The sequence below is a fragment of the Colossoma macropomum genome, unplaced genomic scaffold, assembly GCF_904425465.1.
Source record: "Colossoma macropomum unplaced genomic scaffold, Colossoma_macropomum, whole genome shotgun sequence".
In the NCBI taxonomy this organism is placed as follows: Eukaryota; Metazoa; Chordata; class Actinopteri; order Characiformes; family Serrasalmidae; genus Colossoma; species Colossoma macropomum.
Window position 1 is genome coordinate 707892 of NW_023494794.1, and position 19031 is coordinate 726922.

Here is a 19031-nt window from a genome sequence, read left to right on the forward strand (position 1 = left end):
CTCATTCTCCTCCAGAACGCCTTACAATTAAATGTTTATGTTAACAGAGGTGTAGCCAAGCAGTGGCTGGAGGTGGCCAGTGCCACCCTGCAATGAAGCATGGCCACCCTACTGGACACCCCAGTTATGGAAAGTGACAGTCAGCCATCAACAGTCAGTCATCATTAATAAAGCATTCATTATGCTTTGTGGTGAAAATCTCCCATCAGGGTTGATGCCAATCAGATATGAGAGTCTGATGACACTGCATTTAATGATTCATTTATATTTACATGTCAGTGTGCAACCTCAATAAAATCTCTGTGTCTGTTTAGGGGAACGAATTCAGGACATGGTGATCCGTCATTAATGCAGTATTGAAATATCGTAGCTGTCCAAACAAAAACAAGTATCTTCAAAACTGTAACTTTACAAGAGAGGACAAAAATGTTCTTTACTTTCAATGTAAGTTACTGTAACGTTATTTTATTTAATATTGGAGAAATTTTCACACAACGCAAACCCTAAAAAATTGAGATACTTGGGGTTTTTTGGATAGCGACAATACACATTATTTTGTTGAACTTAAAGAGGATTTCTAACAATTTTCCAAAATTATTACACAATTATATCATTACAATGTAAAAGTATTCACAGGTTTGAAGTGAAATGTGTTGTTCTAGGGAAACTTATTGAGAATTATGCACAGATACTGTATGATAGTTTTGCAATCAGGGTTTAGGCTAAAGCTAAAGCGTTTTTAATGTCTTAGTATATAAATTTGTGGCCTCAACATAGTAATTTGTGTCCTTGATATATTAATTTATGGCCTCACTATATATATATTTATGGCCTTTGTGGCCTCAATATAGTAAACTGTGGCCTCAATATAGTGGTTCTTAATATAGTCTTAATATAGTACATTTGTGGCCTTTAAGCATAAATATAGTCATTTGTGGCCTCAATGCAGTAATTTATGGCCTCACTTCATAGATTTGTGGCCTTTGTAGCCTCAGTATAGTAAAGTGTGGCCTCGATGTAGTAATTCTTGGCCCCAGTATAGTACATTTGTGGCCTTAATACCTACATATAGTAATTTGTGGCCTCAGTATAGTAATTTGGGCCCTCAATATATTAATTTGTGGCCACGCCTTATTAAACATTCATTACCCTGTCACTTTAGGGGCTCTGTGGAATTGTGCAGAATTTTGGGGGAATAAAAATCGGCTGAATTCCCCTTTGAGAAGGACACTTTTGCTTTGCCTGGCGCTCAAGGGGGTTAAACATTCCCGGCGTGACGTCACTCCCTGGTCGTTTACTCTGGGTCTTCTGGTCTGTCCGAAGCAGAGCAGGAACTTCTCGGTCCAAACCTATAAAGACCCTCCAAAGACCAGGACACGGACCACAGCAGAGACTCGTGTGTCAGCAGGGCTGTTAACATCGTCCACGTTTTTAGCTTTTCTTACTCACTGACGTTACGTTACCTCCTCCAGCCAAAACATGGAAAGCTCCGCGCTTGCAGCCTTTTCCACCAACCCGGCGAAAAGGGGAAGAATAGACAGCTCGACTAGTTTAAATTAAGCGGACAGGCGGCTGTTTTTAAACTTCAGTTTAGGGCTTTTGTCGATCAGGCTCGTGTGAACCTCGGAGCTCTGAGGGAGAAAGAAGGATCAGCGCGAGCGAACTGAACGGTAACGTTACTACTGGAAACCGCCGGTCGGTCAGAATTCCAGTCAGGCTGTTCAGCGGGCTTTGTTTTGTTTTTGTACTCTCGCTTTTAAGCTTTTTTTTTTAGTTTTTTTCCACGGGTTTTTCACAGAGTTTACCTTTTTTAATCAGAAATCGTTCGCTTAGCTGTAACAGACATGTCGACAAAGCTCTAGCTGAGCCGTTTTAGCCGTTTTAACGAGTAATAATACATCGGCCTGCTTGTGAAGATGACGTCACCGCCGTTGGCCCCGGGCATCAAACTCATCACCTCTTTCTCTAGAGATAGCTGGTGAGTGACGACTTATTCTACTTTCATTTTAACCCTAACACTATTCCTTTCATTGAGCAGTGTCTCCTAATCACACAGGACGTCAGATGTGAGCGTTTTAACCACTAGCTGGACATTTAATACACATTATTCAGCTACACAGATTTGTTGAAAGGGGGTTCCATTCATTTGGTTCAGTTGTTGAGATGTAAACAAAGCCATTCAGAGTGAAATGGTGAACTGTAGAGAAACCTGTTGGTGCAGATTTCTTTACAGTAGTGGGGATGGGAACCAGCTGTCGCAACATCTACACCTCAGATATAGCCATGATATTTGCTATCCCAAACAACTAGTGAACCTAAATGTCTTCTAAGTTCCTGTACGTGATGTTAGTAATGGTGCCATAGAAGTAAATCTGGAAAAAGGGTTTTCTTTGGGGACTGTTTTGCCTCAGAACGCCCTGTGCGTGCCTCTCTGCCATGAAGAGATTTCAAACAATATGTTTTAGTCCACAACTTTATCACAAAACTAACATAAACCACTGTGTCAGGAATCAGGCAGCGTATTCATAACCATTTCATGTAATAACTTCCTGTGTCAATTCATTAAGCTCTTCAGATGTCAGGTTCCTATCACCACCGCTGTGAACACTCCTCCCACAGTAAGCTTCTCTAGAATTAAGCATTTCGCGTGAAACCACTACGAATGACTTTTTACATCCTAAACATTTGATTAGGCAGAAATTTAGAAAAAATGGTGGAAATCCCCTTTAAAACAGAACAAGAACTGAGGTTTCATCTTCATTTTGATCACCAGTCTAAAAAGCTGATTCTTCCATTGCTAACTGTCAGTCTTATTTGCAGTGTACAGTCAGTCTGATTAATGAATGCACAGCCTGTGGTTTCTGTACGGTTAAGAAAGATTAATCTCACCGATGTGGTCCAAGAAATAAACTTTATGTATGCATACACACAGTGCTTGAACTGTGTATGAAGCACTGTGGCTGCCTCTCTCTCAGGAAACGTAAACAGGTTAGCACAGAGCCAGCTGTGTGTGCTTGTGGTTAGAGTGCTTTCCTGTAAAACCTTGTAATAAAGTCTCATTCTGTTCACAGGACTTGACTGCACTTTTGCATATCACCTCTCTTTGCTCATCTCACATGTGCTTACTGCTTATCTGGTTCGCTATATAGCTGTTCAGTGGTAGTTGGCCAACATCAAGTTCAGAATAAAGGAGAATTTTACAGATTTTAGTTTATTTTGTATAATTTAATTGCTGTAAACAAAGTCGGTTTGATGTGAGATGGTAGAGAATTGTAGAGAAACTCGTAACTCACATTGTCTACAGCACAAATATAGCTATTTAATTTACTATTTAAAACCACGAGTAAAAGGTACACGTCTTCCGAGTTTAATATTGGTGGTAAATGGTGGGGGAAATGTTTAGGGTACTATTTTGTCTTACAACACCCTTCTTGTACCAGCTCACTATAAATGTATTTGAAAGAAATTTTAGGTCTCGGGTATCAGGCAGCATCTTTTTTTTATTTCATGTCCTGTGCGGTAGGTTTAGGCCTGGTCTGGTTCCTATCGCCAGTACTGAGAACAGTTCTCTAATAGGTCTGTGTTTAATTAAATCTTAGCGATTTAATAATGCAGACATTTAACTCATTCAAAGAGAAAATGACGCTTATGAATATTTCCTTTCTTTAACACTCTTCTTCTGTTTCCTCCAGGTACAGAGGCTTCATCCTCCTCCTTACGTTTCTCTTCTACACCGCCTACCACCTCTCCCGCAAGCCTATCAGTATTGTCAAGGTAACTAAGATAGCCATTCAGCTTGTTGTTTACTTAGGATAATTGATATGTTTTCCTTTTGGATCCACTTCTTGTCTGAGTTAAGTTGGCCTGTGCTTTTTTGGGGAGGGAATTTTTTGTTACAAACTTCATTTTCAATGTACTTTTTGTTGGTCTTTTCAGAGCCAGCTACACAGAAACTGTTCATTTGTCATTAGACCAGCCGACCTCAACATCACAGACAATGACACCTGGTGCGACTGGATTCCTTTTGGTGAGTTTTTATCAAGAAAGTGCAGTTGCATCCCTGTCACTGATGCGCTCACTCACTCAGTCATTATTTTTCTCTCTCTGTCTTCCCCCACTTCCACAAAGTGTGGAATACGGTTCTTTAAAGCACTAGCTGAATCACGCAGAACCATGCATGCATATGTTTTTTATGAGGTTGCTAACATGCTGATGCTTGTGTAAGAGACAACAGATTAACCTTTGGTATCTGTTAATGAAAAAGCCTTTTTTTTTTGAAAAAATGATCATTAGTTTTTCTTAACTGGGAGTCACTTTGACTATCTTATTCTTATTCTGACAACTAGCGTCTGTTTCAGCAGTTATTCAAATGTTTAGTGGGTAGATTGTGGGTGATCGAAGGTTTGGAAGGAAACACCAATTGAGCCCTTCGACTTCTCAGTGATGAAGGATGCATTTTCACAGTCAGCATCCTTGGCTTTTGAGACATGGCTTAAATATCTTTCTCCCTTCGCTTTTCTAGACCAAGACAATTACCAGAACCTGTACGGGTACCTGGACAACTGCTTCCTCGTGGCCTATGCCATTGGCATGTTTTTCAGGTATGAGATAGACCCACCATAGCCTGTCATGTGTTCTATTCATTCTCTTTGTGCAGTAATTTAAGGGATTCAATCTTATATTCACCTTGACAGTGGCATGTTTGGCGAGCGGCTGCCTCTGCGATACTACCTGGCTGTAGGGATGCTCTCGAGTGGCGTCTTCACGGCGCTGTTCGGCCTGGGCTATTACTGGAACATCCACTCGTTGTGGTACTACTGTTTGGTGCAGGTGAACCAACACTGCATTCACTCTGCATATCCAAAAAAACTCAATCCAAGGCAATCCTTACAGCAAAGCTAACTGACAAGTAACATTGTCATATGAAAACTTCAGTTTTACAGCCTTTTATTGTGTGAACATTTCATTGCAAATGGTCCAACATGACATAGAATAAAATGTTGTTACATTAATAAACAAATGTTAAAAACATATTTTCCTTCCACTGTAATGTTAGTATTAAAGAGAAGTGAGGTTTTCTTGCAAAAAGCGACAATTTAAAATTTCATGAAGTCCTCCTCAAAACAATTTCATTGCTTTAGAAGGGTTTTAGGGCATAGAAGTGAGTGAAAATGTGGAAGTGATACTTGTCGTACATTTAGTTTCTATCTGGGTCTGATGTGAAAATGTAGACAGTGGCAAAAGAGCGTCTTATTTAGTGAAGCTTCCCTTTCACACGCCGGTCATGTGAAATGTATGGCCCTCATCTGTTTTGTGTATTTTCTTCGTTTTTCTTCGCACAGGGAAACATTATTGTCTGTGGTAATCAACACTACAGATGCAGCAGAGCTAATGCAAAGATTACTTTAAAAACTGTAGTTATAATAATATTAATAATAATTGATGTTCATTTTCTGTAGCGTCTTTCACAAACTCTGAAGAACTGTGGAAGTATTCCCTTAATTAAGTTTCAGCTGCCAGGCTGTGGTCAGTGAGCTTATGGCATGTTGATCTGACTGAGGATTTGTCACATGGTTAGCACATGACTTCACTGTGCAGCTAGTACTTCACTCAAGGCTGCTGTTACTGTGTTGCAGTGTTTATGATAACACTCTCTCTCTCTTTTCTTTTCTCTCTCTCTACCCCGCTCTCTCTCTTTATCCTCCCCCAGGCTTTGAACGGCTTGGTACAGACTACAGGCTGGCCTGCAGTGGTGGCCTGTGTTGGGAACTGGTTCGGAAAGGGGAAGTGAGTGTGCAGATCACGTTCCTGGCCGCTGACTTAACACAGCTCTGCTGACTTTGCACATGCAGCTGCACTTGTTGCACAAATAATCTTTTCATAAAATAGCTGGAGGTTTGCCAGCACTTTCATAGCACTGGTTGGACAGTAAAGAATGCTGAAAGTTCTAAATTTGATCAAGTGCTTTAGATTAGATTGTTAAGAAATGTGGATAGGTTTATAGAATAGAAAAGCTCTGTAGATCTCACTGATGTGGATGGATTGATGTAGATTATTAGTAGATCCATTTCTGTATCTGTACTAAAACCAAACTAGCCCTGCATGCTGGTGGCCTAAGACAGTGACATGAGACCAAGATTGAGTTGCTGAACAGTTGTAGGGTTTACAAGCACAGATTGCACATCATTGCAGTCATAAGTGAACTCCAGATCTTAAAGTTTATCCTTTTGCTGTAGTTTCCAAGAAGAAAGATACATTTTTTTTATGACAGTGAGAAGTCGGTAAATCTTAACTGTAGTGCAGTGTTCGCAAGTCTAACCTCCATAAGCACACTGACATAAACTAACATAAACATTTAATAGTCATTAAATGGCATTTTTAATAGTCATCATCTACCATAAAGACTGCTTTTGTCAATTATGATGACAAGCTGACATAAGTCGATATATATATTCTTCTTTTTTTCTTTTCCCTTTGCATTGAGTTGTCATGACACTTTTTTGGTGAAATGACATGACACATAACAACTGACTTTGGTAGCTTAGTGTATATCACAATGACCGAGATTAAATCTTAGTTTTTCTTTACACACCGATGCAGATGTTTGCGTGTGGTGAGTTGATGCATATTTTCTGTGCAAATTAAGTTATGCAAAGCAATTCAAAAACAAAGTTGCACACAATGCATTTAATTACTTCACTAGTTAGCCAAATTAGCAGCTAATAATTTTTGATACATTGTATTGTTCTTGCTGTAAAGTCATTCATGAGTCTTTTCAGCTGTCATTGCCGTTCTTTTTTCCCCCATGGCTTTGTATATCTTATACTACATATTTGAGTTTTTATCCTTTGTGTGCATGTTAAGCCTTTAAAAATGAATGTTTAAGTAGCCGTTATGGTTATATTTGATGTCTCGCTCATCCTGTCCTAGAAGCACGAGGACCATCGTTGGCCACATCTCGAAACTCCCTTTCTGCAAAAAAATTCATCCCTTTGATTTCCTAATAAATCTGCGCTCTGTGTAAAACTAGCGATTGTAGAGAGGAAGAAGTAATAATCTGGCTATGTAAATCATGTTAACAGCAGACTAAAGATGAATAAACATCGAGCAGCCATTTAAACAGCTGTTAGCATTAGCTGGCTATTTATTGCATATCTGACATATGGAAATGTTAGCTTTGAGAAACTGACAAAATGGAAAACTGCCAACCTTGAGTCAGTCAGTGCAAGAAGGGGTCTCCTTTTCAACCGGCCCGTAAACCATCTTCTGTTTTATTTTCTTGCCCACTTATCCAGTGAAATCAATGGTTTGAAAGTATGCTGGTCAGTGTGATCACGTGATGTGTTATTGGCATCGTGATTGGCTGTTTCATGAAACTTCTACGAAGTTGAGATGCTTGCAATCATTGTGGCCGAGTTTCAAATGAGTTGCAGGACACTTTACAGTATGAAACTCAAGTGCAGTTTAGTTTGCATGTAGGTTTCAAGCAACTAAAGTTGCATGAAAGTTTCACCATGGAAAGCCAGTCTTATGAAAGGTAAAATGAAATTAGCTTTACCTAAAGACCACAAAGAAAATCACTTGTTCCGTCAGCCTTGTCATGTTATTGGTATTATGTCACTGTTACATACACTGAGCTACAATGTCTGTCATTTCACACCAGAAAGTGTCATGAAACAACCTAAAAAAAAATCACTGTCACTTGATAGATGTTATGTCAGTTTGACATCAAGCCAGGCAAATGTTAGCTTTACGACAAATGATTAGAACAAGTATTTATTAATGTTCATGTAGGTCTACGTCAGTTGTCATTAAGAGCTTATGTTGGTTACATGGAACATTGTGAGCACTGCCCTGCAGTAGCATGTTACCTATAAGCCTCCTGCATGTGTATAGGAGCAGATGTAAATGTCTTTTTTTTATTTTATTCATTTATTTTTGTAATCATCTCATTGATTGTTCTTGCCATTGTGACGTTCTTTGCATGTTCTAGGCGAGGGTTCATCATGGGGGTGTGGAATTCGCATACTTCAGTGGGGAACATTCTGGGCTCACTTATCGCAGGGGCCTTTGTGTCCTCTGCCTGGGGCATGTCCTTCATCGTGCCTGGAATCATCATCGGAGTCATGGGAATCCTCTGCTTCCTGTTTTTGGTCGAAAGTAAGTTCAGCCTGCTTTGGATTCTGTGGAGGAAGTGACAGTTACTTTGTATGTGTTTTGGCTGCTTTGCAACAGCAGCTTCAAGCAACCCCCATTTGCTCTTGCTGCTCTAAGCCAACTAACCCCCACCTCTTTACATCATATATGGTTAAACAGCAAAGACCAGTTTGGTGTCTGAGATTTGCCTCAGTTTTGAACTGGAGCTTAATGTAAGCATGTACTCTGCCGGGTTCATTGCAAAATCACAACATTTTCACAAACTTGACTCACCACATCGAGTTATTGAGTCTGAAATAGACTTGCTTAAGTGGTTTCCTCACAACATCTGACAGTGTTATTTCTGAAAATGAAGTCTCTTTCTTGGCTGCTACTACTGTTTTTTGGCTTTTGTCCATTTTTTGTCCATTTAGGTGTTAGCTACATTAGCCTTGTAGCTCCAATGCAAAACTAAAGAGGCAAACCTTGGACACCAAGCATGTCTTGGACCAGGAATTACATTTGAGGCCAGTGGAAAATGGTGTAAATTTGACATTTCACATGATTATTTCTTTGAAAGTGCTGAATTGTATTTTTTGCTAAGCAGCTTTCTTCGCCTTTTTTGTGCAGAGCCAGAAGATGTGAACTGCACCCCACCCCAGCATCATGTAAGGCCAGCAACCTAGTGTAGTATATAATCTGTATACATATGATGCTTTGCAGTAGATGTTACATACAAACTGTACGTGTGTGTAGGAGGATACAGAGCGGGAGCCACTGCTAAGAAACTCAACTAATAATGAGGAAATCTTCAACAATCACACGCCTGCTGTGGTGGAGGCTGCGGAGGAGCAGGCAGAGGCTATAAGTTTCTGTGGAGCTCTTAGGATACCGGTTAGTGGAAATTTCTATTCTCCAGCCATGGCTGCTATCATGATAGACTGGATGACAGCACTAGCGTGCCTTTGGTTTGCTGATTCACTTTGAAATGTGATGCCAGCACACTGACATTACAGCTTTTTCCATTTGCTGAAGCGACAGTTATCAGTTAGCTCGGTTGTTGTGGTTTGGTTTTCAGATATTTAATGAAAAGATGAAACTGGCTAATTCATTACAATAAAGAATTACACCTTTGTCGTTCTTCTATTTGAAGGAATAGTTCAGTCAGAAATCCTAATATTGCAAACAATGAAAGAAAATGAATAGCCACTAATGAGCATTATGCAGATGATATAATGAGATTTTTGTCTGCTAGTTTCCATTTTAGCCATGTTAGGATCCTTGGTTGAACTACTTCTTCACAGACTGCATGCCTGCAATTATTTTCTTGTCTTACTTTGTGTTACAAGTTTAACCAGAAACTTGTTTTGTCATGCTGTTCTCCAGGGTGTGGTGGAGTTCTCCCTCTGCCTGCTGTTTGCTAAGCTGGTCAGCTACACTTTCCTCTACTGGTTACCTCTGTATATTGCTAATGTTGGTAAGACTCCCTACTTTTTTCTGAATTACATTTTCCATTAGTTGCTGTAATTGACCCATCCATGCATTTTTGTAAGCAAGTGTGGTAGCATAAGCTTTAGAGAACATTAACAATAATCCCATTCATAATCCTTGCTCTGTTTTTGTCATAAACCTTACATGTAAAGTGTATTAAGTGTTAATAAGGAGTTCATTTTAAGTCATCCTGTTTATTTTTGATTAGCTACAGCAACATAGTTCAGCTTGGTAGCAAAGAATATAGACTTAAAACTCAACATCATGACTCTAAATTAATTATAATTAATTATAATTAATTTATAACCATTTCATAACCATTTCATTGGTCTTTTGCAGCACATTTTGATCCTAAAGCAGCCGGGGACATGTCCACGCTTTTTGACGTTGGAGGAATTTTGGGTAAGCTGTACTGTTTTATTTTAGCTTTACTGAAAGGCTGCAGTGAAGATGTTATAATTAATGCAGGCTAACATTCCTCTGTCTTGTGTAAAGATGCCATCGCTGAAGCAGCACTTCACAGGGGCTGTCTAATGTGAATGCATTGTGTTTGTTTCAGGTGGCATTTTTGCTGGTGTCATATCAGATTACACTGGGGGGAGGGCTACCACCTGCTGCGTCATGCTAATCGTTGCTGCTCCTATGGTGAGTGTGTCCGTGATCACTTTGCATCTTTGGCAAATTCCCAGAGACTGCTGTTCGACACCTTAAGGTAGAAAAGGCTGTTGCGCCCTGAGCTATTTTCCTGGGTTGCTGGCATACATTCCATTACATTTAGCAGTTTAGATTGTGTCCAGACACACTGTCTAAGGGTCATTACCTTATTCAAGAGCATAGTGGCAATAACCTTCTACTGGTATCAGTTTTCTGACTACTACAAATTAATTTACTTTAAAACTTACTATTAACAATGCAGTATTCTATGACATAGGACTAGCTGAATAACATCAAGGCTGGCCTACGTGTTTTTAATACAGATTTTATCTACTAGCAAGGTCAGCTGATCTTGTCTTGTAAATATTTTCCTCCAGTCATAAGCAACACATCTTTTTCACATTTATTTTCATCACATGACCTGTGTTCCTCCAGTCTGGCTTATTAATGAATAAACCACCTTGACCTCTTTTGTGCCTTGTTATGCTTATGTTGATATCAGTCTCTTTCAGTGCGTGCACTGTTTCTACTGCACGTGAAGGCTCTTTTATTATATTATCAGAACTTTTTCAGTGCTTGCCATGCTGCCCTTTAAAAAAATAAGTTCCCACATTCACAACCCTGTAGAATTTATAAGCAGTGCAGGAAGAAATCCCAGTCATTTAAGTGTGTAAGCCCCTCCCTGCCCACTTTATTCTAATAGACCTCTAAAGTCATGTCATCATTCTTCTACTCTGGGTCTAAGCAGATTTCCCCTATGACAAAAAATGAATGGCGTTTTCAGAAATCACTGCTGTCACGCCGCGTGGTAAACAAAACGTTTTAAAGCCGATACATTTTACATTCTTCCTCTAAACATAGCAGGATTCTCTGAACCACTTTACTGCCCTTATAAAGGGCTTTACTGCCTTTATAAAGGGTTTATGAATGTTTTAAAATTAGTTTACTGATGGTTATTTATTAGGCCGTAAGCATTTTAAAACCATGAATAGAGCAGTTAAAACAGAAATAAAAAAAGGGCAACAGTGAGCTATTGTGTCTGATAAGGTTTAATTTTGACTGATGAGGAAGACAAAATAAGATGCAAAAGTCAAGTCAAGTCAGTCAAGTCAAATTTATTTGTATAGCGCTTTTTACAACTGATGTTGTCACAAAGCAGCTTCACAGAAATCCATTAAAGACAAAGTTTTAGTCTGAGGTTTAACTTCTGAGGTTTAACTTAACAGATTTAAAGTCTGAGGTTTAACTTAACAGATGAATGTGGCTTCACTATTTGGCAAGCAACAGATGACTGTTGCCCTTTTTAGTTGATTTAGTCAGTGTTATACCTGCTTATTAATGTTTTTTTTAGGTGTTTATGGTAAATAAAATGAGTACCATTTATAAGCCCTTTGTAAGGGTAGTCTTATTGTAAAGGGGTACCAAATATAGTACATTTACTGTTGTATGCAAAAGTTTGGGTGCCCCAGTCAAGTGGCATGTTGATATATTCTAAGTGAAAATAAGTTACAGGGAACACACTTCTGCACAGTTTAATGCACACTTACTGTTTACTTGCTGAATTTAACATGGGGGCTATGGCACATTTCATGTTTTATTTTTTTCAATATGTTATATATCTCCAGCAAATAAGTAGTGCACTAATTGTGCATTAGATTTTGCAGAAAATGCTTATTAGTTGTATAATATTTAGGTGTGTTCTCTGCAGAGGATATGTTAACTTACTTTCCCTTAGAAAATCAACAAAACGTAATTCAGCCAGGAGTATCCAAACATCTTCATGCTAAGCAACCCTGTAATTTGGAGGCTTGACGTTCGGGGATAAAAATGAAATAGGAAAACATATTGGCACTGAAACATCTTTGTGTGCCACAAATGTAAAGGCACTTTCAAAAACGCTGTTCATTTTTCCCATAGAGAAAAAACTGCGTAGACCCAAAGTTCACCATCTACAGAATGATAAACAACTTCTGTCTGTCCTTAGTTTTAAATTTCAATACAGTGTTGCAAACATTAATTTTTTCGATCTGTATTAAAATTGTTAGACCCTTGTTAACCCCTTATCCCAGGGTTATAACCATCCCAGCCTTGTTAGGCTACATCCTGTTGCTTATTATTATTCAGTTACTACATGGACTACAATACAAACTGTCTGAGTTATTCTTAAGTTATAGAAGTGTATAATAAAAGTTTGGACTTGCTGGCGGCTTCTTTCCATTTAGAGGGTTAATTATTTGATTGAGTGCTGTCCTTTTCAATGCTAAAAGCATCCATAGGTTGTTGCCTTTTCAGTGAGTTTTTAATATACAAGAATCCCTGAATATTAGCGATACCTCAATGGCACATGGAAAAAATCTTTGGACTTGCTTTTCGCACTGAAATAATAGGAGGAAACTGTGTGGTCTGTGCGAGTTGGATTCTCATGCTAGTGTTAGTCTCTTCTCACTAACAGATACACAGAAACATACACACACCCACATCCTGCAGTTTGCTCACAGATTTTAACAGGCGGCTCGATTCGCACGCCCACACCGCAGCGGAGTGTGTCTGAGTTTACCCGCCAGCCGCTGAAAACAAACGAACAGATTTCTCTTTCCTGCCAGGGCTGCTGCTTATTCATCTTTTCCCTCCCTCTCTTTCTTTCCCAAGCTGTTCGTATACAACCTCGTCGGGCAGCGCGGCGTGACAACCACTGTGGGTGAGTAGACCTCGTCCAACTGCTTGCTTCTGCAAACAGAAAACCAACTGCTCATCACACCAACTGTTTGACGATGATTATGCAAAATGCCCAGCGTTAGGCCTGGTGTTAAATATTTGTGAAGAGCTTAAATAATTAAAAAAGCTTTAAAAATGTTGCAGAGTAAAGCTTAATCCTTTATTGCGTAGATGTCACTATCATTTTCTATACAATTCAAATGTAATGACTTAATTATATAATTAATTGCATAATGAATTTGATCATTTTAATTAAATTCATGCCTAAATGCCTAAATCACATACTTGCCTCAAACTGCATTCGGACAAATAGACTTATGTAGGTTCTAACACTCTGTGTGACGTTATGTGTGATTTCATTTAGGCGTGCAGTTTGCATAATGCTAACCGGTTGCTGTAAGCTTCCATTATGTGTTAGCTACCTTAGCCTCGTAGCTCCAGTGGAGAACAAAAGAAGCCAATTTCAGACACCAAAAAATGTCCTGGCTTATTGAATATATTTGAGGTAGTGTGTGTAGAAACCGTTTATTTTGGCTTTAAGGTAGATGCTTGATAAGAATGGTATCTTCAGCAGAGTTACTATATTTATGGTAAGTGCTCCATGAGAGTATATAAAATCTGTCTCTCTTTATTTCTTTCAGGCATGCTGCTGTTCTGTGGTGCTTTGGTAAATGGACCCTACGCCCTCATCACCACAGCCGTCTCAGCCGACTTGGTAATAATTAATATTAGTAGAAGTAGTAATAATAATAGTTTAAGTTATACAGATCATTATTAATTATTTAAGTTTCAATAACACTTTCCTCGTACCAAAAACAACAATACAACATTGTTGCGGTCCCATTGCTGCTGTCAGAGCAGGTCACTGAAATGTGACCATGCTTTTAGGTCCTGCTGCAGCCTTGTAACCCTGAGTTTGTCTTTTTGAACAGGGAACTCACGAGTGTCTGAGAGGGAACTCCAGAGCACTGTCCACTGTAACGGCCATTATTGACGGAACTGGATCAATAGGTATGAAAGGAATGCAATTCCTCAAAGGAGAATATTTATTTATTTTTATTTTTGCAGAGACAGTGCTTCCTGCTCAAAGGTCACGTGTATCAAGATTGTGTTATATCCTATGTAGAGTAGATACTGCTGTACAATATGGACACAATACTTGTATTGCGATATATTGCTACATATTGCAAAACACTGTGCAATATATCAAAAACACATTGGAGAATCAATAATGCTGCATGATTAAATATCAACCTGCTTTGACCAAAATAACTCGCTTTTGTTGGATTACATAAATAGCATCAGACAGATATACTTACCTGGAAATGGGATTGGTCAGGAGCTAAAAACATTGTGATTGGCTAGAAGCTCATTCTGTGACATCAGTATTGCAAAGGTCCGTATTAAGATAATCATTAACATTATATTATATGGTGTAGCCCTAATAAAAACCCAATCCGAAAAAAAAACCGGGACAGTAAATAAAAACAGACAGCAATGATTTGCAAATCCCTGTGGCCTGTGTTCAATTGAAAACAGTACAAAGACAAGAAATTTAATGTTTCAATTAATTAACTAATTAACTATATACACGCTTACAAATTTGATGTCTGCAGAAAAGTTGGGACAGGGGCATGTTTACCACTGTGTTACATCACCTTTCCTTTTAATAACGTTCAAAAAATGTGGGAACTGTAACTCAGGCAGAATGTGGCTCAGTATTATTTTGCTGAAACAAGCAGTGTTGTTCCTATAAAAGACAATGTCTAGATGGCAGCATGTGTTTCCAAAATGTACATGTACCCCTTAAAATCAGTGTTGTTTTCACAGATGTGAAAGCTACCCATGCACTGGCACTAACACACCCCCATACCATGACAGACGCTGGTAACAATTTAGAAGGTCCTTTTCCTCTTTGACCCGTAGAACACAATGTCCATTATTTCAAGAAAAACAGTTTGAACTTTCAGGCCACAGAACACATTTCCACTTTGCATCAGCTCTCAGATGAGCATTAGCCCGGAGAAAAAGCATTTCTGGATGTTGTTAATATATATGGCTTCTGCATTGCATTTGTAGATGCAGCGACAAACTGCGTTTACTGACAAAGGTTTTCTGACGTGTTCCCGAGTACATGTGGTTATGCTCATTACAAAAGCATGTTGGTTTTTAATGCAGTGCGGTCGATCGGTATCGAAGGCCACTGACAGTATTGGTTTTCAGCACTTCACGTACAGAGATTTTTCTGGATTCTCTGAATCTTTTAATAATGTTATGGACTGTAGATGGTGAAATCCCTAAATTTCTTGCGATTGTGCATTGAAAAACATTGTTTTTAAACTGGACTATTCACCTATTTAACTGTGAAACATTCAAAAGTTTTATGATCATTCCACAAACTTTCCAGCCTTATACTGTCCCTGCCACCACTTTTTTGTAATGTGCTGCAGGCGTCAAAGTGGGAATTAGCATATATTTACAAAAATCAATAAAGTTCATAAGGTAAAATATTAAGTATCTTTTCTTTGTGTTGTTTTCAATTAAATACCTATAAAAGACACTTCACAGATCACTGTTTTCTGTTATTTTACCTGCTGTTTTGGAATTAGGTTTGTAGATACAAAACTTTCTTCCTGACTTAAGGCTTCTTTTCACTTCGTTCACTTGTTTTAGTTGCTAATAGTTACATTCTGTTACCCCCCAACAGAAAGCATGTGGGAAATGAAACTGAATATGCCCAAGCTGTCAAGTTGACTGTTTACTGTAAACTGTGGTTTGTAATGGTATGTCCTCACTGTAACCTCCTGTGTTGTGTTGTTGTCCACTAGGTGCTGCTATTGGGCCTTTGCTGGCTGGACTGATCTCTCCCACTGGCTGGAACAATGTTTTCTACATGCTTATTACCGCTGATGTACTGGCCTGTCTGGTAGGAGTTATTACTTGTAGTAGCATATAAACACCCAGTAGATAACATAATAACCAGAAACCAGAGCTTGCTTGTTGTGTTGGCATATATCCGTTCAAATTCTCTTTTAAGGAGTTTACCTTTGCCTCAGATGTCTCTCATTTGACATGTTTTCTCCTTGATTCTTAAGCTGCTGTCAAGGCTGGTCTTTAAGGAGGTTCGTGGTTGGTGCGGTTACACTACAAGACAGAGAGGGTGAGATTTCTCAATACATGTTCAGTGTCCTTTATTTTAAGCAAAACAGCATTTACTATTCTTTTCATAGATTTATGGATACTTAAAGATGTAAACAGGATGTTTTAACAAAAGCTAAACTTCATGTTAAACAGCCTTTTCAGCTCCAGTAGTTTAAAAAACAGGTGAATGGTGGTGGTTGCAAACTATTTCTCCAACTAACCTTTAAAAATCTTTGGCAAAATCAATAACGTAAAATAAAAGCATAGCTGTTGCTTTTTAGATGAAACCTTTTTTGACCCAGCATTTTTGCTCAGTGTTAGAGACAAGATGTGCTGGTATTTTCAGTGAGAGGCTGACTAATCTGCTGCCTTTGAGAAAAAATTCTTTGGAATCTTTTCTTTCCATAAGTTGCTTTGTGTTCTTGACAGAGAATATTGTAGATAATTGACCTCCGGCAGGTGCTGTGTGGATCTGTGCTAGAAGTACAGTTTATCTGCAGCTTTAGAGGTTCTATAAAATACAGCTGCTCCTCCATATGGTACTTAAATGAACGGTTCAGTGAAAAATCTAATTTACACCTCACTGATTGACTACATTTAGGGTAATTTCCCCCTCTTTTCCCAGTTGTAGCCACGATGTTAGTTTTGCTCTTGAGCTATGATGCTAATGTAGCTAAGAAGTAGTTAAAGTTTATACCTGTTGATTCACATCATGCAAAATGCACATCTAAATCATCACATACTTGACTCAAACTGCATGTTAACGTTGTTAAAAGGCACATATCCTGCAGTTTTCTTGTATTTTTCCCCTCCTGAGGCCCAATTAAAATGTCTATGGTTCAGACTATTATAGATAGCAGTACATCTTTCAGTGTCAGAAACCACATAATCATTTTTGAATCAACAACTCTTTTAAATGTGCTTTTGTTGATGCCGTTTTTTATAAGCAAACAATTAATTGCAGTCTTGGGACCTCAGTAGTCAATAACTGGGGGAGTTATTAGTTTCTGCTGCGTTCCTGTAAGAATAGGAAAACTGTGCACAGGTGAGAAAAGGTTTCGTCAGAGGTCTGTCATTTTCACTGTGACGTCAGTGTAATTATCAGCCCATTTTGGTGTCGGGTACATGGAGAGCTTGGCAGAGCTGTTTTGATGTGTGATATGACACTAACGAGAGTTCTTGGATGTGGATTAGCCTTGTTGGCCTAGATTATAATTTCAATCATGATTTATCACTGAAAAATGTTAATGATTAAAGAGATAAATCACATTCAAAGGAACAGTTAGATCAAAAAATTAAATGTGCACAATTTCCCATTTACTTCAGTTGTAGTAGATCAGCCAAGCCATATTTGTTTTGATTCTTTTTGCTAAAGTTACTAACAAATGCTAGAACTCAAAATCAGCCAAATAATAAAAATACTTCCCCAAAACTTCTTTCAAAATGTAGGTCTTGTTGGGCTATTTGGGTAAAAATTGAGTTCTAGTGTTTGGTGGTAATGTTAGCCTTTCCGCTCCAGTAATAATTGTGTAAATTGGATTTTTTGCAGGACCATTTTCCCCTAATTTTAGCCAAGGCTACACTGTGCAAACTATAAGCCATAACATCACACTATTGTCTCAGACCGCAGCACATCTCAGATAAACTTGTTTTTTTGACTGTATATGGCCTTCTGCTGTCTCTAAAAACAAAAAATGGACAAAAGTAATTCAGAATTTAAGAAGATTCCTACTACTAATACTACTACCACTACTACTAAAGTACTTTTGTCTATTGTTATAGATAACAGTATATATTACATCAGAAACCACATTAGCAAGCCTATTTGAGATTTGAGGCAAGTGATTTAGGAATTAAGTTTGCGTGATGCTAATTGATAATTATGAGCTTCCATTCCTTGTTAGCTACATTAGCCTCGGAGCTCCAGGGCAAAACTAAAGAAACAAATTTCAGACACCAAACATGTCTTTCTCGCAAACACAACATGTCGTAATTGGTTTAAAATTAGATTTTTCACCAAACTATTCCTTCAAGATCATTTTTATCATGTTTTAGCTGGTGCTGCATGTGACGCTTCATGTCTAATTAGTAGTTAATCATTTCTGCCTGTATTATGATTCACATTGAATTAGAAGAATCTAATGAATAATTGGGAAGCATTTAGTTTTGTGCGCAGCCTGATCCTCACTGGCTAAATTTGTATTTCAGGTTCAAAGAGATCTGAGGTGCCTGCTGGACAAGTGAATATCACACCTGCAGTGGAAAATCACCAGCAACAAAACCCACAAAAAAGGGGGGACCACGGCCTGATCCATCAGACAAAGCTGCTTTTTGTTAATGCCCGCAGGCGCTGCCGTTTATTTGAATATGGTAACTGGACACTTTCATCTCTTTACACACCAGCAACGGAAACAAAACCCCACAACGGCGGGATGAAATGGGACGATGAAGGGATGGTGGCTCTCTGTCGTCTGATGTAAAGAGGGAGAGAAAAAAAGAGAAAGAGAGAGAATTGGAGCTCCTCTATTTGAACCCAGGATATTTTTATCGACCAGTGATGATTTTATTTGTGTCGGGTTTTTTAATCATTAAAATATGCCAGCGGTGCAGACTTCTTTTATCTTACCTTTGTCTCCATGGTTACTCAGACTCAGACCCTAACAAACGTGCACACTCGCACACACCCGCCCACACACGCACACACGCGTTGATGGATTACACTCCTTTTTCCTCATTAAGTCAGGTGGGAGTTCTCAGCCATGTGACTGTGTTCTCAAAGTGCCAACCATGTGTAGTCAAGTAGGTCTGCAGTGCCTTCCACAGTTATTGGCACCATTAGTTAAAAAAAGACAGAAAATTAGCAAAGAAAAGAAAAGGTTATGAATAAATTGTCT

At 38.7% G+C, this 19031-nt stretch overlaps 1 protein-coding gene across 1 annotated transcript; it reads left to right on the forward strand.

The window, feature by feature from the left end:
• Window positions 1-1283: 1283 nt before the first annotated feature.
• Window positions 1284-18762, forward strand: slc37a2 (solute carrier family 37 member 2). The gene is made up of 18 exons (XM_036579825.1): window positions 1284-1978; window positions 3693-3774; window positions 3937-4027; window positions 4523-4601; window positions 4695-4830; window positions 5711-5787; window positions 7994-8160; window positions 8767-8804; window positions 8893-9030; window positions 9523-9613; window positions 9967-10029; window positions 10187-10272; window positions 12931-12979; window positions 13638-13711; window positions 13929-14007; window positions 15825-15922; window positions 16092-16156; window positions 18346-18762. Exons 1-18 carry the CDS (start codon window positions 1917-1919, stop codon window positions 18359-18361), a joined length of 1491 nt encoding a protein of 496 aa, XP_036435718.1. The 5' UTR covers window positions 1284-1916; the 3' UTR covers window positions 18362-18762.
• Window positions 18763-19031: the final 269 nt, after the last annotated feature.

Coding starts and splice junctions, on each gene's coding strand:
- slc37a2 (XM_036579825.1), top strand. CDS start 1,917: ATGACGTCACCGCCGTTGGCCCCGGGCATCAAACTCATCACCTCTTTC. Junction 4,028..4,522: donor GTGCGACTGGATTCCTTTTG/GTGAGTTTTTAT, acceptor TCGCTTTTCTAG/ACCAAGACAATTACCAGAAC. Junction 5,788..7,993: donor AACTGGTTCGGAAAGGGGAA/GTGAGTGTGCAG, acceptor TGCATGTTCTAG/GCGAGGGTTCATCATGGGGG.